This window comes from Setaria italica, chromosome VII, assembly GCF_000263155.2.
Source record: "Setaria italica strain Yugu1 chromosome VII, Setaria_italica_v2.0, whole genome shotgun sequence".
In the NCBI taxonomy this organism is placed as follows: domain Eukaryota; kingdom Viridiplantae; phylum Streptophyta; class Magnoliopsida; order Poales; family Poaceae; genus Setaria; species Setaria italica.
In genome coordinates, this window is record NC_028456.1 from 32,183,231 (window position 1) to 32,205,813 (window position 22,583).

The 22,583-nt window shown below is 41.1% G+C and overlaps 3 protein-coding genes across 3 annotated transcripts; 2 read left to right on the forward strand and 1 right to left on the reverse strand.

The window, feature by feature from the left end:
- Positions 1-262: 262 nt before the first annotated feature.
- LOC101760896 (E3 ubiquitin-protein ligase UPL6) lies at positions 263-13,282 on the forward strand. The gene is made up of 27 exons (XM_004977037.3): positions 263-400; positions 514-686; positions 1,855-1,952; positions 2,031-2,158; positions 3,054-3,165; positions 3,344-3,524; positions 3,994-4,176; positions 4,445-4,627; positions 5,446-5,515; positions 6,198-6,310; positions 6,407-6,711; positions 6,854-6,950; positions 7,418-7,555; positions 7,739-7,825; positions 7,907-7,993; positions 8,089-8,226; positions 8,319-8,444; positions 8,693-8,791; positions 9,280-9,347; positions 9,455-9,521; positions 10,401-10,571; positions 10,648-10,737; positions 10,948-11,028; positions 11,764-11,837; positions 12,225-12,296; positions 12,408-12,497; positions 12,571-13,282. Exons 2-27 carry the CDS (start codon positions 528-530, stop codon positions 12,635-12,637), a joined length of 3,084 nt encoding a protein of 1,027 aa, XP_004977094.1. The 5' UTR covers positions 263-400; positions 514-527; the 3' UTR covers positions 12,638-13,282.
- A 921-nt stretch (positions 13,283-14,203) lies between these two features.
- Positions 14,204-17,166, forward strand: LOC101761826 (Golgi apparatus membrane protein-like protein ECHIDNA). Its single transcript, XM_004977040.3, has 6 exons — positions 14,204-14,416; positions 14,790-14,846; positions 14,940-15,143; positions 15,225-15,284; positions 16,240-16,366; positions 16,775-17,166. The coding sequence occupies exons 1-6, from the start codon at positions 14,402-14,404 to the stop codon at positions 16,861-16,863; spliced, it is 552 nt and encodes a 183-aa protein (XP_004977097.1). The 5' UTR covers positions 14,204-14,401; the 3' UTR covers positions 16,864-17,166.
- Positions 17,167-17,320: 154 nt separating this feature from the next.
- On the reverse strand, positions 17,321-22,046 carry LOC101762245 (GDSL esterase/lipase At1g09390). Its single transcript, XM_004977041.3, has 5 exons — positions 21,287-22,046; positions 18,705-18,890; positions 18,434-18,588; positions 18,085-18,346; positions 17,321-17,959 (listed from the first exon to the last, which is right to left on the reverse strand). The coding sequence occupies exons 1-5, from the start codon at positions 21,717-21,719 to the stop codon at positions 17,712-17,714; spliced, it is 1,284 nt and encodes a 427-aa protein (XP_004977098.1). The 5' UTR covers positions 21,720-22,046; the 3' UTR covers positions 17,321-17,711.
- Between the last annotated feature and the right edge of the window lie 537 nt (positions 22,047-22,583).

Sequence of the window (22,583 nt, forward strand, 5' to 3'; positions counted from 1 at the left end):
ATTAGCTCATATTTAGTTTTTCTAATTAATATTCGAATATTTGATGTGACAAGTTTTATAATTAGCTCATATTTAGTTCTTCTAATTAACATCCGAATATTTGATGTGACAAGGTCCTACGAACCAAACACCCCCTAACACTGAAGGCATATATCGGTACTGACTTGATAAGCAGAGAAGGTACGCCGTGCTTTAAGAAGCAAAGCGCTGAATCTGTGTCCACCCGCACCCGCACCCGCCCCCACCGTCTCGAGTCTCTCGACTCCTCTTTCCCCTCCCCGAGTCCGTGCTCGGCTCGTCTCGTCGCCGCCCGAACCCCTCGCTTTGCCCCCCCCTCTCGAAGTCTCCCTGCTCCCCAAACCCTAGCGCCCTCCCCGATCGCGCCCCGAGCCCCATTCCGGTACGATCCGATCGGCCTTGCGTTCCTCTTTTCCGCGAACTTCGTTTGATTTTCCGCGATTTTTTTGGCTTAAATTTCCCCCCCTTGGTGGTTCGGTGGGGGCGTGGGTGCAGCGGGGGAGGCGGCGATGTTCTTCTCCGGTGACCCGTCGGCGCGGAGGCGGGTGGACCTCGGCGGGCGGAGCAGCAAGGAGCGCGACCGCAAGGTGCTGCTCGAGCAGACGCGCGAGGAGCGGCGCCGGCGGCAGGGCCTCCGCCTCCAGAACTCATCCGCCACGAAGATCCAGGTCTGTTCACGACTCGCGCCTGTGCCCGTGGGGTGCCTGGGGAGTAGGTGTTGCAGCAGAGGGATCGGGCGGGGGTTTAGCTAGCTAGCTCAGTGTGATGGGCATTGAGATCCAGCTATGGCCTTTTCAGCGTTGATGAATGGTGATGGTTCGGCTGGTTTAGTTTTGGTGGATACAGGTTCTGTGTTAGGATAGAGCTGTAGGCTTATGGGCAATTGGGCATTAAGGAGGACCTCTAGCTTGAGCAGTTGTAGCGATTATGTGATATACATTGGCTCATCTCCTTTTCTGTTTATCTGATGAGATGGCCCGAGGGGAATGAATTAATGTGTCCATACTGCCTGTCAACGCAAGATATGGATAGCTGATGACATTGCGTTTGAAGAAATTTTATCTACTTTTGAATGATTATGCGGGAAAGTATGGGAATCAGGGGGTGCGGTGCCTACTCGACAAATTCTGGCAATTTCCTATTGGTTTGCTGGGTGTGATGAGGCAAGTGGAGAGTGGAGGAGGTTCATGCTGTGTTCGCCTTGTCATTTTGTGTCGGTTAATGGTATGCCCCCCTTCTGGTTTGTCGAGCTTTACAATGTGAGGGAAACTCCTCTTCTTTGCCTTTGTAGGTTAGGCTATGTGCAACGCCACGAGTTGACATGGCGATTATCGTCAATCACCTGTTTTTGTTTACAATGGTGGACATTGTCATGGGAGAGCATGGGGGGTGCTCTTGAGTGACATCACCGCTCGAGAAGGTGTTTCGTACTTTGAGGGTCCTGTGGAGTTGGGTGCTACTAATCAGCATAAAAGAAAATTATAAGAGAAGATTGTGTGCAAGCAACTGATGCTTAAACAGCCTCTTATTTTGTTAAACCATCTAAGCTCACCTATTAAACATCTCCTGTTGGAAGTTAGGGCTCTTTTGTAGGCACTTCATCATGATGTAGCCAGTATTCTCTCTTTAAGTGTCTATGCAAGCATCTTTGCATTTTACTTGCCCTTATGGTATACCAGATCCCAATATCATGTTGAACCATCATTGACTGTCTTTAAGAGAAGAGCCGCTCTGCTACATTTTCCTTATATGCCCCTTGAAATGATGATTACATTCTGCTTAAGTACACATACTTGAGTTCACAAAATATGGAACTTGACTAATTATAAGCTGCAGAAATTCTTCAGAAGTAAGAAGGCTTTGGAATTGGCACGTTCAGAAATTCGGAAGAACTTTTGCTCTACTTTCGGGGAGCATTGTGAGAGGATAGACTGGTATGCATCGTCTAATCCTAAAGATACATCATATCCCTTTCGTTGTCAAGCTCTCTGATTACCTTGCTACTGAAACAGGAAAAACTTTGGCACTAATTCTGACTTTCTTCGTCAATTGCTGTTTTTCTTCAATGCAAATGAAGACAATGATATTGCTATACTTTGTCAAGTCTGCAATTTGCTGCTGCAATATGTTAAACGTGGTGGTAAGTATCATAATATTATTTAACAATGTTCCCCCTTTTTGCCACCGCATGCAGATATCTCATTGTTATTTCTTAGAGCCTAGATTGCCCTGTGCCAAAATTGAAATTTTTGAGTTGTATCTGGTTTATACTATAACCTAACAAATTTAAGTAGGCCAATTACTTTTGGTGTAAGGTTTTAATTAAGAACCACAAAAGGAAAATAGAATTAAGGCATTCAGGTGTGCTCTTGTTCTGATTTCGATTTACTCCTTAATCCTGCTCGTCACAAATCACGAGAGATAGTACAATGAATGCTAATTTGGAAGAGGATACATCAAAATTTGTGTTGATTTCCATGATGGATAGTCCAAATATTAATTTGGAAGAGCTAATTTGAATAGATACATTGAATGACAACTAGGTAATATGGTATGAATTTGCCCCATTATGTTGTTCTGGGTTAATTTTCTACCAAGCCATGACAGCAAATATGCACTCCGTTTAAATTTTACTAGCTAATAATGTTCGTACTTAACAGAAAAGATTATGCCCTTCCCTCTTATACCCTCATTAGCTAGGTATTGACTCTATATATTGGTTTTAGTTATCTCATTTGCTTATTCTTTTTATCCCTATTCGATACTGGGATGGTTAGTGTCTCTTTGTTCCATAAGTAAAATGATCTTCTGTTTGTGTTTTTAAGTAACATGTCAAAGCTAATCTCTCTAAACTTTGATATTTGATTATTTTATTGCATTTTTGAACTCTTTGGACACTGGAGCTTTCTAGTTATTATAATATTTGTTATGATTTCCATTTAATCTGTGCATAATCTTCTCATTATGATATTCTGTGTTTGTTTTCCTTGTTTCTATAGCATCGGCTGTAACGGTATTTTCTCCATTTTATGCAGGAGATACTGTAACTCTCTTTGCTGGTGTAAATGACTCCTCACTGCAACCTCTTGTTGCTCACAGAGTAAAAAAACTTGCACTCATCTGTGTACAAGCAGTCTATCAAAAGAGGTAAGTTATGCAAAGCTGGTTTTTGGGACATTCTTCTTTATTCTTCAATTGTTTCTGACCACATGTTTAAAAGTATCATCTTTTGTCTTTGATGGGAGACTCCCCCACTGTACATATGCAAGCTTGTCTGCAGCAAAAATTAACATCATCACATGTGACTTGTTTTATGTTTTGGCAGGCATGATTGGGGCAGCCAACTTTTGACAACACCTGGAAGTGCATCAGTGCCTTCTGTCTCATTATTAGAAACTGTAGCTTGCTTGATAAATCCTAAGCTTCCATGGAACTGCAAAGTAGTTGGGTATCTTCAGCGCAGAAAGATCTATTGCTTATTCCGGGGCATTATTATATCTATACCGGTAAGTTCTGTCTCTGTTTCTGTGCTTAGTCTTCTATTTCTCCTCTGCCGTTGTTTGGATTTTAGCTGAGTTGATCAAGATTTATTAATTCAGAAACAAGTGATAATTGCACTTATTCAAGGGTAAATGCCTCGAGTTCCTTCACTTGATTGATATATAACTGCTGGTTTCAACTCCTTTTAAGAAACAACTCCCTTTCTGTAACATGAAGCTGTGATGTTTTGTTCTGTAACACCTTAGACATGTGACAGTGACCCTTGTGTAACCATGAGAAACCAATCGAACCATGCGTACCAACCAGGTTTACCTTTGTAGGCAAACCTTATTCTGCCATTCATTTGTATGGTAGGTTTGCGGGAAGAACATCATTTGTCTAGTGGAAGATACATGAAGTTGGCTGTAATGAGCATACTATACTTAAACGATTTGTTCTATGATTTTTTTTCTGATGGATATGATCATGATTCAGCAAAAGGACAGAAGTTTTGGACATTTTGATAGTGCGTCTGCTCTGGAGCAAGTTCTCATGCTTGTTGCTTCACATGTTGGCCACCATCCTTGTTGTTGTCCGGTGGTGGATCCAAGATGGAGTTTCTCCTCTCAGCTTCTGTCCATCCCTTTTCTACGGCATCGTTTGCCGCAACTCAAGAAGGTCAGCATTTCCCTTAGTTTCTTGTTTGGCCATTCCTTACTGGAACATTCCCAATATGACCCACAAACATAGAAATTGCAATACATTTTGCTCAGTATCATCGAACCCATATTATATGTGTGTGTGTGCTGTTATGGAGTCTAAAGTCATACTGTAGTATTATTATCTTATATAAACTATATCTCTATGAATTTTGTGTCTGAGGAATTAAGTGCCTTGACCATTTACAATGGCAATATATCTCACATGCTTGCCTTTCATACTCCAGGTTTTCTCAGTTAATGGACTCAGCAAATACTATATCCATCAAATAGCCAGCTTTTTGCCCAGTCTTCGTGATGTTCTTCCAAATGATATATCAGCTAATCATCCAGGATATGCGTGTGTCCTTGCAAATGTTCTTGAAGCTGCAACCTGGATTTTGTCCGATGCAAAGTTTGCTTCTGACACAGTAGGTGTTTTACTTCTTACCTTTTGGGTTTTCTTCTGCATTTTGTTTAAGGTGAAAATGCACCAAAAGCAGCTATTTTTTGGGGGAAAATGAGCATTTAGATCCCTATCCCAAACTTAGCTTTTAAGGCCTCATTGAAGATAATTATTTTTTTGGTCTATCCCTATATTAATTTATTATCTTGATTGATCAATTATCTAAGTCAAATAGCAGGTTATTTGTTACTGCTGCTTTTGTTTTCACCACATAGGCTGCATGATCATATTATGTTACTTGCAAACTGTAAATGTTTCTTTTGTTCTTTTCTTATGTATATAAGAAGATTATAAATCTGAGTTCAATACTTGCTTCACTTTTGCCCATTCAGAGTATAGGCTGCCGTGTTAGCCTCTTTGCAGGTCTGATCTCTTTAGCATTCAACATTCTTGTCGCACTGTCATGGTTTTTAAATAATATTCATTTTCTTGCGTATTTGGTCTAAGCTCTTATGGATGTGAGGAAGAGTGCTTCTAAATTTTTTTCATAACATAGTTAATTTTAGTTTCAGATGCACGGCTCTAAGGGCAGCAAAAAATATATCGGAAACTATATAATCTAATTTGGTTACATATTCAATGACACCTTTTCATTTCCTATGTTGGTTATTTGAGTTATACTGTTTTTAGCAATTAGCAGGGTCTACTTTCCTCCCTTCTTAATGGCTCCTAATAGAAAAACTCTTATTCTTGTGATGGTAAACGCATGGGTGCTGGTTTGTTGTCCACATCTGTAATGTTTTGGTTTATAAATATGTTCCATGTATACTCTTTCCAAACCAGGCAGCTGACATCATCGCTGTTTCTACATCGTTGTTGGACACGTTACCAGCAGTCACATCACCTACTGAAAGTAAGTTACATGCCATCGAATTATAAGAACCTTTGGTCTGTTGGTGTCATAGTTTACTAGTTTAGTAGTCTATGTGTTTATGTAACATTGTTTTGGTATCATTCAGTTTTATTGGAGGTCCTTGTGAGCTGTGGTTGGGAAATAACATGCAAATGCAGTTCATTTTACATGAAACATAGGTTTTGTGATGAACGTTTTGTGGATCATTCATATTACTGGCCAAATTATATATATATGAATTCTTGATTAGGAGAAATCAGCCGTAGCTTGAACCTAGTAAACTAGCAAAGGAAGAAGTGAGAGAGTACTTATCCCACATGACCACAGCTCTAGAATTCAAATACCAAGGATTCAGTTTGAGCAGCTATTCAACTGTCTGAGAGGAAATGGTAACTATTCAAAGTTTCTTGGGGCTTATTTGGATGATGGATTGGGATTCAAATTCTTAGAATTAGATTGAAACCCAAAAGTAAAAATCCTTTTCTAAACAGGCCCTAACTCCTTTTCATCTGCATATAACATGTATTTTTACTTTTAAAAAATCATCCCAGTTAAGCCAATTACTAGGCTATTTACTAGGACTAGGCTCCCTGCGGGATATGGTTATTGCAAAACGATCAGATTAATAGGTTAAGTGGGGTCTAAGTAAACTCTAATATGTGTTCTCTTAAAATACGTACAGGGGCAGATGACGATGACGAGATGCCTATGGATGTCGATGTCAAAAATGGTCTTGATGTTGATTTGGAAAGACAGATAACTACAGCAATTGATTCAAAGCTACTTCAACATTTGGTATGAATCCTAAACAACCCGGATTTTCGTGCCCTTAATCGTCATTGGGCTCTGTATTCTTTTATCATGTTTGACCATAGGTTGTATAATGCATAGGTGAATGCACTCTTCAGAGGTACATTAAGCACATACCATTCTGATCTTTCTGGACCATCAGATGCTGAGGTGGATGCTGTAGGATCTATTTGTGCTTTTCTTCATGTCACATTCAATACATTCCCGCTAGAGCGGATTATGACTGTACTGGCCTACCGGACTGAAATTGTTCCCGCACTATGGAATTTTATAAAACGATGCCATGAAAACCGAACATGGCCATGTTTTTCCAAGTTTGCATCTTCATTACCTGCAGATGCACCTGGTTGGCTCCTGCCCATGTCTGTATTTTGTCCCATATACAAGTAAGGCAGTTTTCCCTTTTATTGAAAACTCTTGCTCTCATTCTTTTCTACCATCTTATATTGTCAAGCTATTGAAATGTAGTAAAATTGCATTGTATTTCCTTATATGCTTATGATGCTTTGTCATTGAACCCTGTACCAGGCACATGTTGAAGATAATTGATAATGGGGAGTTCTATGAACAAGAGAAACCTCTTTCACTTAAAGATTTGAAGTCCCTTGTTCTCATTTTAAAGCAGGTATAGTAAGGCAATACTATTGCTACCATTGTGTTATCACGATGCATTCACTTCTGGGTTGAATACAGTATCTTTTTTAACATCATAGCTGTTGCAAACTAGTCACTGAGGTCCTCTCATGCTTTCTGTTTGGTTATTACTCACTCTTGGTTTTGGAAGCTCTGTTATTGGCCGTTATCTTTCTGGCTGCACCTTATTTTCAAGCATGCAATCCTGTAGTATGCTGGCAGGGATTCCACCTTAAAGTCCTGGCATGTTCTGTTTAACTAAGCTTATCAATATATGAACAATAATAGTATTACATTTTCGAACTGTCAAAAAAGAATGCGTGAATCCAAGCTATTAATTCCACTGTGCGTAATTTGCTGTTTCGTTATATTGGTGACATTTGACTTCATATGTTACATACTTACATTGCACCTTTTGTGTTGTTGGTGTCATCAATTGAATTCTACATCAATCTGCAGGCATTATGGCAACTTCTGTGGGTTATTCCTTCCTCTTCTACTCTGAAAGTGTCACCCAACCCTTCAGGCCTTAAAAAATTGTCAGTGGAGAATGTCAAGACCAGAGCTAGGGTTGGGCTATCTGAACTACTCACACAGGTTGGTACTCTTGTCTGTATACCATCTTGTTTCTTTTTATAGGATTTTTTGAACTCTCATTTTTTGGCAGGTTGTGTTTCTTTTTATTGTTGTACTATGAATTATACTTCTTATTTTGAGTCTTGAGAAAATGCCAACGATACTGTAGTTTCATAGGTTAATTAAATTGCAACCTAATTGCAGTTGCAAGACTGGAACAGCCGACTCCCATTCACTTCTGCAAGTGATTTCTATTCTCAAGAAGCAACAAGTGAAAATTTTGTCTCTCAGGTAGCGAACGCCTATGCTGTTTGATTAACTGAAATGTCTTTCAAGTGTTCTACTAAGACTGTGCACATATGTTTTCCCCAGGCGATACTTGGCAATACTCGAGCGTCAGAGATTATAAAGCTTGCTCCTTTCTTGGCGCCATTTACTAGTAGAGTCAAAATCTTCACTGTGAGTTATTGCTAATTTACTGTGTAAACAATGCTGAATAAGACTCTACATCTTTTAGGATAATGTATTAAAATATTGTTTTTTTCTATGTGCAGTCTCAATTGACGAGTTCTAGACAATCGGCATCACATTCTGCATTTACTAGACATCGGTTCAAAATAAGAAGAAATCGACTTTTGGAAGATGCTTTTGATCAGCTAAGTTTGCTTTCTGAAGAAGATCTCAAAGGACCGGTATGATGATACTCTCTTATCTTTCCTCATGGTTTAACATATGAAATGGTTGTGGTTTCCCAATGATACTTCAATCTTCTTGATGTATGTAGATTCGAGTGTCATTTATTAATGAGCATGGTGAGGAAGAGGCTGGAATTGATGGCGGTGGAATTTTCAAAGATTTTATGGAAAATATCACTCGAGCTGCTTTTGATGTACAATACGGTCTCTTCAAGGTATCTGCTCTTTTAGTTGGTTTCGTTTGTCTAATGTGATGGAATCATTGCTACAGTAACACTCATAATCTGTGCTGGGACCTGTTGCATGTTATTAAGTTAGTAGAGTCCTGGTTCACAAATATATTTATTTTTTCTTCACCAAACACAATTGCTCTGATGGAATAGCTATGATATACATGTGTTGGTTTACAGTTTGGACAAGGCCTCACAAGCTTCTTTTGGAATATTTGATTTTCCTTTTGTAGGAGACCGCTGATCATCTTCTGTACCCAAACCCTGCATCAGGATTGGTTCATGAACTACACCTGCAATATTTCCATTTTCTTGGAAGTCTCCTTGGGAAGGTATTTTGGTCATGTCCCCCTTTTCCCATTACTAAGCTGGTGCTAGACCTAGTTCCTAGATTCATGCAGAATTGAGTTTGTGGGCTAAAAGAAGTGGTTTGAGTATTTATTTTTTGTCTAAAGTGGAATCGAGATTCCTTAGCTTCCCAATTGTATCCCTAGCTCCATCTCATAGAATTCATGGAGCTAGGGATCCCAAGTGTTCCCTACGACTTATGTTGGCATCCAAAGTATTATTTGATTGCTTCAATGGTGCTCCAGAATTTCTGAGCTCATATCCTAAGTTGTCTAGGATATGTTTTGTATAATGAAGTGGGAGTATCTATTAGTCTTTTGGGTGCTGCATGATGCTATCTATTATATAGTTCTCAATATTTGCTCCAAATTTCTCCAATGGCATCACATTTGACTGTTACACATCTTCTTCAATTAGTTCTCATGATTTGGGGCTTTGGGCTATGATCTATGTCTGATTCATGTTTTTCCAGGCAATGTATGAGGGCATACTTGTTGATTTGCCATTTGCAACGTTCTTCTTGAGCAAGTTGAAACAAAAGTACTCCCTTCCTCCCTCATCATATGTTGTTATTCTATTATGCTGTTTGTGTTATACATCTTTTGTTGATGTTCGCTTGTGTGTCTGATCTTCTACTCATCTATCAGGTACAATTTTTTAAATGATCTTCCTTCATTGGATCCAGAATTATATCGGCATCTCCTATTTTTAAAGGTTTGGGCCCTATTTCCATTAATTGGTAAAGCAGAAAACTCTCTGGAGGTTAGGAAGGGCAATCTTTTCTAGATGTGCGATTGGGGCGTGGTTACGTGGCACAAATCATGAGCCTATCTAGCTTTGTAGCTACTATAGCAACTTTCTTCTTGAGGCATTACAATTTTCTAGTTACCAATTAATTAAAAAAGGGAAAAGTCCATTTTACTCCCCTCACCTATCCACTTTGTCCGCTTAACCCCCTGAACAAAATTTAGGCTCACTTGACTCCCCTAAACTATTTCATTTGGTCCAATCTACCCCTAATTAGATTTTTCTTTTTTGTTTCTCCGTGTATGAGTTGAATTTTGAGTTCAAATTTTGTGAGCAGATACAAAATATAATGCCTTATGTTAAAAAACTATACTAAGAATTTTTCATGATTATTTTCATAGGTTAGGAATATTTAATATGAAATTGATCTTAGATATACAAAACTGTATGAAAGGTAATCATGAAAAATTGCTAATGTATTTTTATAACGTAGGGCGTCATGTTATAAGTCAACTAGCAAAAATCTGAAATTAAAACTCAACTTGTGCGCGAAGAACCAAAAAAGATAAATATAATTAGGGGGTAGATTGGACCAAACGAAATAGTTTAGGGAGCAAAGTGAGCCTAAATTTTGCTTAGGGGGTTAAGTAGACAAAGTAAATGGGTGAGGGGAGTAAAATGGACTTTACCATTAAAAAAAGCAAACTCGATGCATGATACTGCCATCCCATTATGTGTAGGTTGTTGGGTTATGTATAAGAGCATACAAAGTCCATTTACATAATTTCTTATCTAATGTTCAAATTTGCCCCCCCCCCTTCTAATTTGTCCTTTTTCCCTGCTCAGCATTACAACGGTGATATCTCAGAACTGGAACTGTATTTTGTTATTGTAAATAATGAATATGGTGAACAGTCAGAAGAAGAACTTCTCCCCGGTGGAAGGGACATGCGTGTTACTAATGATAATGTTATTACTTTTATCCATCTTGTTGCCAATCATCGGTTAAACTACCAGGTAAAAAGATTATTGTTATGTTATTTGCTTGCATGGGAATCCTTTGTTAAATAACTTGCTTTGACTTCGATCATAGATCCGTGCGCAAAGTACACACTTCTTGCGAGGTTTTCAACAGCTTATACCGAAAGACTGGATCGATATGTTCAATGAACATGAAATTCAGGTAATTCAACGGTAACCTTACCACTTCCTCTGGTGATACTTGGTGTAATGTGCTAAGTACATTTCCCTGCCGGGGTGGTGGTGGTTGCTGAATTGTTTTGGATTCAAAATTCCTTTTTTTTTCTTTGAGAAAATGATAGATGGTTCTGACATTATCATGGCACATTCCTACCTCGTTTCCTTATTTATGATACTGTCTTGTCTCCTGCAGGTTCTCATATCTGGCTCTTTAGAAAGCTTGGATATTGATGACTTGCGGTCAAACACCAACTATTCTGCAGGATATCATCCGGTACGTGATGCTTTCTTATGTAACAAGGGCCATCTTTTTGTTACTCAAATGTAGCCTAGCAACCTTATTCAAAACATGACATGTGAATCTGCATAATTTATGTAATGCTATATCAATAGGCTCAGTTACGTGGTTTTACCCCTATTAACTTTGGAAGGACCAAAATGTTGTGAATAGTAGCAGTGCAAAAATCTGGCTGCAAATATAAGCTCCTGTCCCTGATGAACTACACAGTTCTTTCAAATATAAAAAGGAAGAATATTCTCGGTTTCTAAACCTAGCTATCTTATCAGCAACTTCTAGCAAGATGTCTTTCCAATTAAAGCTAGCAAAAAAAGAAAGTTTTGGCCGTCTAGATAAATGGCAAAGTTTCAGCAAATATCACCACAAACAGAGCCCAGTTTAGCTTCAAACTAGCTGACAGCATGTGTTATGGGCAACATATGACTGCAAAATCCTATTGTAAGACTCCAGACTCTACATAATGGGCTACAGGGTGCGTGGGCAGTACTACAGTGTGCATGGACAGTACTGCGGGCCTTAATGGGCCCCCCTGTTGGGTCTACCCGCTGCAGGACTGTAATAGCGTGGTCCAGGGTGATTTTTAACTTTGTACTGCTAGGTGGGTGGGACATGAATACATGGTGGAGTTTTTTTTTTTCATACATACCTTTTTCTTGAGGTTCATATACGAAGGTCAGATTGTTTTTTTATTCCTGTCTGACATTCTTTCAGGACCATGAGGTTATTGAGATGTTTTGGGAGGTCATGAAGAGCTTCAGTTCAGACAACCAGAAAAAGTTTCTCAAGTTGGTGCCTCTTCTACTTGGTTTAATTTTTCCTCCCTGTGATGGTTATCCTTCCTTTTCCTCTTTTTTAAGAAAGTGCCCTTTCTAAATTTAGTTAATGGGAGCATAGATATCAGAATCTGGAGATGTTAGCGATTGTTCTAGTTGTGGTTCTTTATGCTAATGCATTCTACTTATGTTGTTATGTTCACTTGTGCATTAGCATCTGTTTGTTTCCCTTGTGCCTCTGTTTTCTGTAGACATCTCTTTGAACGCTGTAGACATTCACTATGACTTGCATGCCATGAGCTGTTGAAAGTTGACTTGTGGAAGTATACTAATGAAATATTTATTTAAAATCAGTGCCATCCTTAAAAATGTTGATGGTTGATGCCAATAAATGCACAGGTTTGTGACCGGATGTTCTCGTGGCCCACTCCTTGGATTCCAGTACCTCGAACCAAAATTTTGCATTCATAGGTTTGTTACATCTATCTGTTTATGTTCCATCCTTTCAGATGTAACTTCATTTTTTCTCCCAGTGTGCAAAATGCTCTCCTAACTTCATTTTTTTTCTTCCACTGTATGCAGAGCTGGTGTTCCTGGCATGGAGGAGCATGCTGACCGCTTGCCTACTTCGGCTACTTGCATGAACCTTCTGAAGCTCCCCCCCTATAAAACGTTAGTATTTACATTAACCCCACTAGTACATCTTGGTGGCTCGTGACTAATCGCTGCTTTGGTTCTTGATCAGCAAGGAGCAGTTGCAAACCAAGCTGTTGTACGCAATAAATTCAGAAGCTGGCTTTGATCTTAGTTGATCACAGATTGGGATTCAATATTGTGCAGTGTAGATAGTCGCTAGAGAACAGCTTGAAGGTACCCAGGGCCAAAGCACCAACCAAGCGGCCCCATTGGAAGCCCCATAAAAGGAAAAAAGGCAGTTGTTTCTCGGAGGAGAGGTGGATGACTGGAGGGAGGTTGCAGTAGCTGGCTGCTAACTAGGCTCCAACACAAAATAGGCAGATGCTGTTTGATCAGCCATGAACATGTACATATGTATTTATACAGAAACTCCCATCCATCATGCTGGTTTGTAACAAGTGGCAGTGGTACAGTACAAGTGCTCCTGCGGTTTGTGTAGGGATAAAGTATGCCTGTCGGTTCGTAAAGTCAACTGGGCAGGGAATCCTATTTTCCAGCAACAAAACGGCATCTATGAAGATCCAGCCGTGCCCCTTCTCCAGTTCTCCGTAGCACAACACCTTGCATGATATTTGTTGTGAAGGAATAGGAACGGAGAATTGAATTTGTGCAAATTACAGAGGAAGCCTATCAATTGGAACGGACTTAATAGTAGTCATAATTACATATTCACACAAGCAAATAATGGTCTGAAAGCTGGGTGGTTGCATCCTTTTTGGTAAGATACATGGTTAATAAAATTTAGCAGTTTCCAGCCGGTTAGATTATGTGCTATTCGTGAGGAAATTTTGCTTCGTCTTGCCAAGTTCATGGCCTCATGGGTGAGTATGGCTAGGCGTGGCGTCGTACGTTGTGGTGGTGGTGCTAGTCACCGGTGGATTAGGCAGCAGCAGATCGTCAGGCTGGTAAAGAATTTCTCAGGCTACAGTCTGGTCGTTAAAGAAGCATGAGTGGATTCCTACCTTCTCGATGGCATTTTAATTTTTCACATTCGTCCATTGTTACCAACCCCAACAAAGAGATAAGCAAAACGAAAGGCATAATTTCAATTAAAATGATGGTTTTTATATAAACTGTATTAGTCTGTCTCTCTGTTAGCCTGATGTGTTCCCAAACAGAGGATGCCTTTACACTCGTCACCAGTGTACTAGCCTTGGAGTTGGATCCAGTAGTGTACATGCGTGTTGCCTATGATGAAAAGAAAACAAGTCCTAAACACTATTCTTACTTATCATAGACAGATACTATATTTAAATTTATAAATCCACATAGTTAGCACGTGAGTACTTCGATCATCAATTTCTCTTAAAATAATATTTTTTTTCATGCCACCGCACTTACGTATATCTATAGGTAGGGGTGGTAATAGATTTATGTCTCCTTCACAATCCAACATATTTCTAATTAATTTTAGTTCAAAAATATATAGTATTTTAGCTTGATCCTTAAAATTGTTAGGCTAAATCACCCTTGCACTTGAGTGCATGCTAGCACACATTTAATAAACTACATTACATGTTTAATTAACACACAATTCACAATTAAAATGCACCCTTAAATTTTCTTATCAATATGTGAAATGGTTTATATAACTTCAAAAAAGAAAAGGTTTTCCTACAAATAATTCTTGGCTTGGCTCCTTGTTGAAGGTTATGAAGCTTGAAAAACAGTCCAGCTTTTGCCTTTTTCCAATTTTGACCATTTGCAGTTGAGTTCTTCTCTTGCCGCTTGGATCTCGGGAGAGAGACATCCCAAGCCCCAGACAGGGCGCGACTGCGGGAGCACGAGACCAGCATCCTCTCCCAAGCTCGCGCGTTCGTGGCTTCCGACGGAGTGGGGAGCGCGAGGCGGTGGCCGCGGAAGGGGAGCGTCAAGCACCCATGGATCAGCGCCAGGTAGTAGCCCCATTCCGTTCCCCCCGTGTTCTCTATCTCCATCCGCTTGCGAGTTTGGGATCCGAGCTATCTCATGCGCTCCCGTTGTTTCTGGGATTTGATCTCGCCTGGGAACTTTGCCTCGGATCTGGGTTGGCTCTTGGATTGCGGCTCCCGAGTTCTGGTTCGGATTCGCAATTTCGGGTCCATTTAGAGGTTTTCTTCTTGGGACGGTGTGTGAATCTCAATTAGGTTATGCAAGGGGATTGGTGCGGCATGGGATCTGAGTTAGTCAACCAAGTTTGATGGAACGGATTGGTCTGTCGGTGCTCGAACTTCTGCCCAGTTGAGATCTGATATGTCCAAACAAATAATGAAATGAACGTTGTTTCAGGTGGTTAGCGAGAATTATGCCAATCCCATTACATGCTTCTTCCATGTGCTTTTCAAGGTAACCTGCTTGCCGTCTCATACATCTTACATTGTGGTATGCTGAATCATGACATGGGTTTTAACCCTTGTTAACTCTTATGTTGGTTCCAAGGCGGCGGCACTAGCCTTCTACATCCTGTTCTCGCTCTTTGTGAAGAGCTTCGTTATCATCTTTGTGATCACCGTGCTCCTTGCGGCGCTCGACTTCTGGGTGGTGAAGAACGTGAGCGGCAGGATTTTGGTTGGGCTGCGGTGGTGGAATGAGATTGACGATGAGGGAAACAGCATCTGGAAGTTTGAGTGCCTCGATGGGGAGGTCCGTACTTGCTTTTGTCTGTGAATTCCTACTTTTTGTGTTTGAAATTATTGTGAACTGTAACTTGAGTGTTCCTTGCAGTCTCTCGCTAGGATGAACAAGAAGGATTCATGGCTATTCTGGTGGACTCTTTACTTGACTGTAAGTGATGTTATCTGTTATAGAGATTCTCATGGCATAGATGGTAGACTACCCACATTTTGATTCGATAGATATCATGATGTCTGCTGTTTCTTAATTAGAAATTGCTGTTTGTAATCATTTTGCGAACCAATCGGTTAAGACTTGAGGATTACTTAAATAGGAAATTGAAAGGCTATGATACTTACTTTTCTGCTATATATGTGCTTGGTTATTTTATTTTTCTTTGTTCTTTAGCTATGTATGTCCATTATCCAATCAGTCATGTTTAAGATAGTCCTAGTTTCAGATTTTATTTGACAAAGGTTAACAAAAATACCTAACCATCGAGGAATTGAATAATTCTGGTTAACAACTTAATAGAAATGTGACGTTTTATGTTTGATCGTCATACATGTGGAGGCTGTATTGTTCTCAGCTTCTTAAACTTTATTCTTCTTACGTTTTTCATTGGCTAGAAACTTGAACCTTGGTATGTCCATCATACATGGGTAAGAAGTTGCACTTACAGTGGATTCTGGCTTCTCACTTAAAGCAGTATCTGCTTGTCTGTTGCCACACATATTTAGGACCTATGACAAATTTGGTCCGCATGCATACAGCTTTTGCACTAGCTATCACCTCTTTTGACTGTTCCTCCCCCCCCCCCCCCCCCCCCCCCCCCACACACACACACACACACAATGCTACCAATATACCATGATGTGCACTTAGTTAGGGTTTCTGTGATAGTATCCCTTATCTTTCAACAGTTCTGGCTGATCAGTTTGCTCTCTGGAGAAGATGGAAGTCTTATCTTAAGTCTTAACACTTTAGATGATAGCAGTGAAATGTCTCACCCCATACTTGAGGGCGGTCCTTCAGAGAACTTTTATTACCTTTCCTATGTTTACTAACTACTGCAATAATTGATATGTCTTAAGAGTGTATATAAACAAACCTCTCCATATTTCAGGCTGCTGCATGGATTGTTCTCGGTATTTTTTCGCTCATCAGACTTGAGGCTGATTACCTTCTTGTTGTCGGAGTTTGCTTGAGTTTAAGCATCGCAAACATTGTTGGCTTCACCAAGTGCAACAAAGGTATCTCTTAATTGAGAAGTTAACTTTGTAGTGAAGATTTCTTGGTTGAGTTAATTTTCTCTGAACTGATTGACCTCTCAGGACAGTGTTAGTGTTTTGTTTCAAAACTAAGTATAATAGTTCCGAAGATGATTTTCAACTTTACATGATTTCATTTTGTTCAATAATGTGCAAGACTGGCATGTTACGGGAGCAGAGTTTCATCAACTATTATGCTTGTTCTAGATCACCTCTTTGAACCTTCACTATAGCTATTCTGTTTTACGGAGTATCCTGTTATTCCTGTTATTTCTAATAAAAGATTTAGATTTTAGAACCCTGCTTTATTGAGCTTGCCACAACTTGGTGCAGAGCATGACTTGCACCAAGCAAAATCTAACAGGCGCCATTGCTATTGTTGTTTTGCAGATGCCAAGAAGAACATCCAGGCTTTCGCTCAAAATGCGCTCGCTTCCCGCGTCACATCATCGCTGCAATCAGCATTTGGGGTCATCTGAAATCCCATATGGAGTCTACAATTTGTCAAAACTCAAAAGGGCGACCTTGCAAGGATGCAACTCCACCGGCGTAGATAGCACATTGTACTGTCCTGTTTTCAGACATTTTTTTTTACTCATACAACAAATAGGTCGATTTTGATGTGAGTACCAGCAAACAACTTTGGTTACAGCTCTTTGGGTCATTCGTCCATGAAGCTTTCATATACTTGTCTCCTGTACTGAAGAGCATTCTCTGCATCAATCTTTACTTCTTTTGCAATGGATACGAAAATTATTACTGTAGTGAGCATTCTATTTGTCCGAACCTGGTGTCCAACGCAGAAGTGCTTTGTTGCTCAAACTTGTCATAATATGGTATCATGCATTTTTTTTCCTCTTCTCATAGTCAGCGGCGCCTATGAAGGTAGTGTGATGAGAGGCCTAATCAATGTACAACATGCACTGAAGATAGTGATGAGGGGCCAAACATGCTCCATTGCTTCCTATTTCTTTTCAAATTAAAAAGGAAATGATAAACATGTCAATATGTCAGATTTCCTTTGGGAACTATGGGACCTTTGTAGTAACTATCATAAATAGTCTATACACATACATCAAGGTACAAAGTCTTTATACTCTGCACGACTGTACCACAAAATCCAAAAAAAAGCTCCTGAGTTTTGCTTGTAGCTGAGCATCTCCATTGCTACTTTGCCTTCTGCGTACAAGGAGTCAATCGACGTCAAGAAACAGTCTGAACTCTAAAGCAATATCTCCATCCACAACAGCCTTCCTCTTCAGTTCTTCGCCACCCCATAATCCATTATCCATAGATGAATCCGAAGGTCATGACGAGCTGATCCGCATCAAGAGTCTGACGCTTTCTTGGAACCGCCATGGATCAAGCTTGCTAGCTTCACTCTGGGCTTGGAGTACTCGCCACTCATTGCAAGCTTGGCCGCAAGCCCGCTGCCGAAATCTGTGAAGTGCACGCCGTCCCAGCTGACCACCTTCGCCTCCGGCGGACAAAGGTCACCGCAGCCGAACTTCCCCGGCTTGAAGTTGTACGGAGGCCCGCCGTTGCCGCAGCATACCATGAACGGCCACTCAATCCCTGAAGAACAACTGGAGCATAAGTGAACTCTGACACAATATCAAGAAATGAAACGGCTCTTCTGAATTTCCTGAATCAACAGAATTTCTGGTTCTGAAGTTTTTCCATTGTTCCCGTTTTCATACCGTATTTGGTGTGGTTGGCGACGAAGTCGTACTTGATGGCGAACATGTCTGTGTACACGATGGTAGCGTCCTTGAGGTGGAACCGCATGTCGTCGCAGAGCTGGCTCAGCTTCTTGTTGTACGCCTTGGCGGCCCGGTTGACGCTGGCGAGGCAGCCGTGCGCGTCGTGCTCGCCTTTCTCCTGCACCACTAATGCCGGCAGGCATCCCAGGGCGCCGGTGCCGTGGATCCAGAACTTCCTCGCACCATTGTCGTACAGAATCTGAACTTCGCCAAGAAATGCTTCGTTCAGTGTGTACTGACTGAAAGTTGTAAAACTGAGGTTTTTGAAAGTGACGACATGACTTACCGAAATCGCCTTCCTGACCTCGCCGACGATCTCGGTGATCTTCTTGTCCCACTGATCAGATGGTGTATGCGCCACACCAACCATGTCATTGTGACCAATGTCCATCATGTACAGAGCGTTCTCAAACCCTTCCTTGCTCACCGGGCCTTTCAATCCTGAAAGCACGGTCAGGTTCAGAATTGAAAATTCAGGCCTTCCATCATCATTCAGGTTCAGAATTCAGGTTTGTCTTCCTGTTATGCGAACAACAGTAGTTAAACCTGTGACGAACCTCGTTCGAACATCTCAAGGGATCTGTGCCTGAAGTAGACGAACTGGTCGACTTGGACGTTCAGGGAGTAGGGAGAGACACCGTGACTCACTGTGGAGCCAGCCATGGCGAAGTTGGCGCCGTTGCTGTAGTCTGAACCAATTCCCTTGAGGTATGGATTCAGCTCATGGGTGCCCAGGCTCTCACCTGAAAAGATGACCTTAAGCCATGAGCAAAATTAAGAGATGCTAAAAAAGTTTCAACTTCCAACAATATGGTAACTTGGTAATAGTAGATTGCTATGCGTTAATCTTCTGCCACTGACAAATGCTCTGGTATGTGTTAATCTTCTGTCACTGACAAATGCTCTTGCTTGAAAATGTTACACTACTGTTCAGACCCCAGATATCTACTAGTCACTATATTTATCTCTATCTATACCATAACTAGAAATGTTTTTTTTAATTTACCATGTACTGTATAGACGGCTTAACGACCAGACCTTGGCCGAGACATAACCATGACAATGATCTGCTACACTAATTTGAGCCTTTTCACAAGGAATAATAGGTGTGCAGAGTGGTGCCACAGCTACATTTCAGATCATGAACAGATAATGCACTAGTGCCCCACCATGTGCATCCCAGATCTCAACCATATATGCGGATGCGATGTTTGTGCTTGAGAAGACCAGTTGAAGATTAAAGCTTTCATGGCTACATACTGAAAGTACAGATGTAGCCTGTCCTGATGAAGCATCTGTGGAACATTATAAAAACAGCTTTGTTCTCCCAGTTTACACTAACTGAGGTAAATAAAAATTGTGCCATTTTTTCCAAAATAAAGAACTGTTTTTTGCAGAACGACAAGTTTGTGTAAATGAGCATCATTGATGGGTCGCATGTGCACACGGATAATATAAACGTGATGCAATGTGACAACCATGAACTATCACATGGTGGCATATATGTGATTGGACCCATGGTATGCAGACTATTATTTTTTGAAGTAAAATAAACAAAATAATCAAATGAGTTTGTGTACTGTCAGTGAGTGGGTGACTTGTTTAATTTTTAAGAAATAAAACTTCTTTAAATTTAAAACATCACAGCAATATGAAGAATTGACCTTTTCTTATGACAGCAAGGAAGCAATAAAAACGAGTAAAATAAGCTTGCAAAACTATCCATGTCTGTTACATTCTAGATAAGCAAAGTTTGACCAGGCAAATACAACTAAAATACTAATATATGTCACTGAGTGATTCTCTGCACCCTGAACTAATATTTTGTACAAGGACTGTCGTTCACAGATCAGACAAGAAAACCATCTATTTGGTAGGTTTATCGCTCCACCTGCCATTGCCATGTTGTTCGGGTCACGGCGTTAGTTGCGGTGTTCGGGTGTTAACTGTTGACCAAGCATTAGCAACGAGCTCATCGGACAGCACAGGAGTAAAAAACTCTGAACAGGTAATCATCATCTCGTGCTGCGATTGGAGTACCCCTTCTGCACTGACATTATCTTTTTCGTTTGGTCAGGTCTACTATTCTAAGTCCAATCTCTTTTGACGTACAATCCAACTATAACCTAAGGACATTGCGTTTGTAATGTGTTTGGTACTACGATCTGCACCAATCCGCGTGCTGCGATTGGAGTACCCCTTCTGCACTGACATTATCTTTTTCGTTTGGTCAGGTCTACTATTCAAGTCCAATCTCTTTTGACGTACAATCCAACTATAACCTAAGGACATTGCGTTTGTAATGTGTTTGGTACTACGATTCGCACCCATCCGGGTGCCGGAAAACAAGACATGTCACGCTTGAATTTACCAAGACATACTTTTTTTTGTAGACGAAAGCATCAAAACAAACTGGTCCGACAATCCCTGCACTTTCCCATTCTTTGCTTATTTCTCCCATCACCAAGTTGTCTGCACACAGAAAGAGGGAGGAAAGCACAAGACCCAGTCTCCCCAATGCCCCCCATAGACCAAGTTTGGTTAGACAAGCAAGGGCAATTTTTCACTCTCAACCCTGAAGCTAACACTATTTAACAAGCCAGCAATGCTCAGCTACACCTAGCTAGTCAAGCTTGGAAACTGGGCAATTGGCTGAGGAAAGAACCAAAGACTGAAATGGCATTGTTAGGCACATCACATGAGGCTACTGCTTCAACCACTAAATAGTGCCAATTTTTTATCACTCTTCCACATCGGCGGCAACATGGGCTTGACCTCGTGGAACCTGTTAGCCACGATCTACCAACCATCTTGCAACTTAAACAAATCCATTTAACCAACCAAAATAGAGCGTGCTTCGAGCGCATGAATTTCCCGGAGAAGAGTAATTTTCGAAAGAATTTCACAGGAAAGTGGAAACATACTATAATTCCATATGAAAATCCTCGCCTTGGAAATGGGACTTCGCAATGAGCATGCAAGCATTTCCAAATTGGCAAATGGCAAGAACTTGCCAAGCTGTCCACTTTTCTATGCAATTAAGTCCTCGCCTTATTGGCAAATTGAGAAAAGAGGAAGGTGACAGAGCGGTGGGAATGATTAATTTACGGGAGGAAGCGGTCAAATCAATTGAACTCACAGATGAAGTCGATGATGACGCGGCCGTCGGAGAGCCGCCCGGTGGGGCGGCGGAAGTAGGTGCGGCCCTCCGGCGGCATGATCCGGATGCCGCCGGCCGCCGCCACGCCGCCGGTGTCCGAGTTCGAGTCGCCGAAGTTGAACAGCACCACCGGCGGGCGCTGCCGCTCCTGCTCCTTCCCCTTCACAGCGGCGGCCGGTGGCGCGGGCGCCGCCAGCTCCGCGCCGCTGCTGCTGTTGCTGCTGCTCCCGGCGGAGGCGCCGGCGGCCACTGAGCCGAGGTTCTGGCGGACGGCCACCATGGCCGCCGGCGACATGAAGGCCAGTGACAGCACCATGACGGCCACCACCGCCGCCGCCAGCACGCAGAAGTACTGCAGCGGCAGGCTGATCACCTTCCCGCCGCCGTTGGCGCCGTTGGTGGCGCCTACCATGGCGGTCGTCTCGCTTCCCCTTCGAGCTCTCGCCTCCTCGGTGGATATTTGTCTCTCGCACGATTCAGTTCAACGACGGTGGAAAAGTAGACGTGTTAACATATATATAGTTTGCAAGATTCCAAATTTCTTCCTGCTATTTTTTATTGTTAATTTGAACTGGAGAGATGGTCTTGTTTCAGGGCATAGTTGTAATTGCGTGTTAGAGGTTGGTGTAGGTAGTGATTAGCGAGTGGATGTGGAGTTTAACAGTTCGATATGGGATATGGCCATGGTATGGAGATGATTGATGAAATGTATTTTCAAAGAATGTGTGAAGGTATGTTTGATTCAAAATAAAGTAAACAATTTAAAGACTGTTTGAATGTGAAATTTATAGGAATTTCACATGAAACGGTTTAATTCTCAAATTTTGGTAAATTTCCCCATGTACCAAAGGTTTTGCAAAGTTCAGTAAGGACGGAAGTTCACCTATTTTGCAGTTTTTTTTTTTGAAATTTGACTGTGGCCCTTAGCTAAATGTCAACTATGCTATACTATTTTAGCCATATTTTTTGTTATGTTAATAATGTGATAATAGTTGTTGAGATCGTGTATTAGCTGTAAACAAAATTATTGGACGAGGCCGAGGGGATGGTGTTGACAAAGCCGGAGTGACGGCGGTATGGCTTGGATCTAGACTTGTTCAGAGGAGGAGACAGAGTGGCCATGTCATCTGGTTCCAATTTTCTCCTTGCCATGTCACACATACATAACATGGATAGACTCATCTGGACTTCATTTTTTTTTAATGTACTGTGACATATGAACTTGCATGTTTTCGTTTTCTGTATGGTCCAAATTTTCAGTGATGGTTTTGGCGAT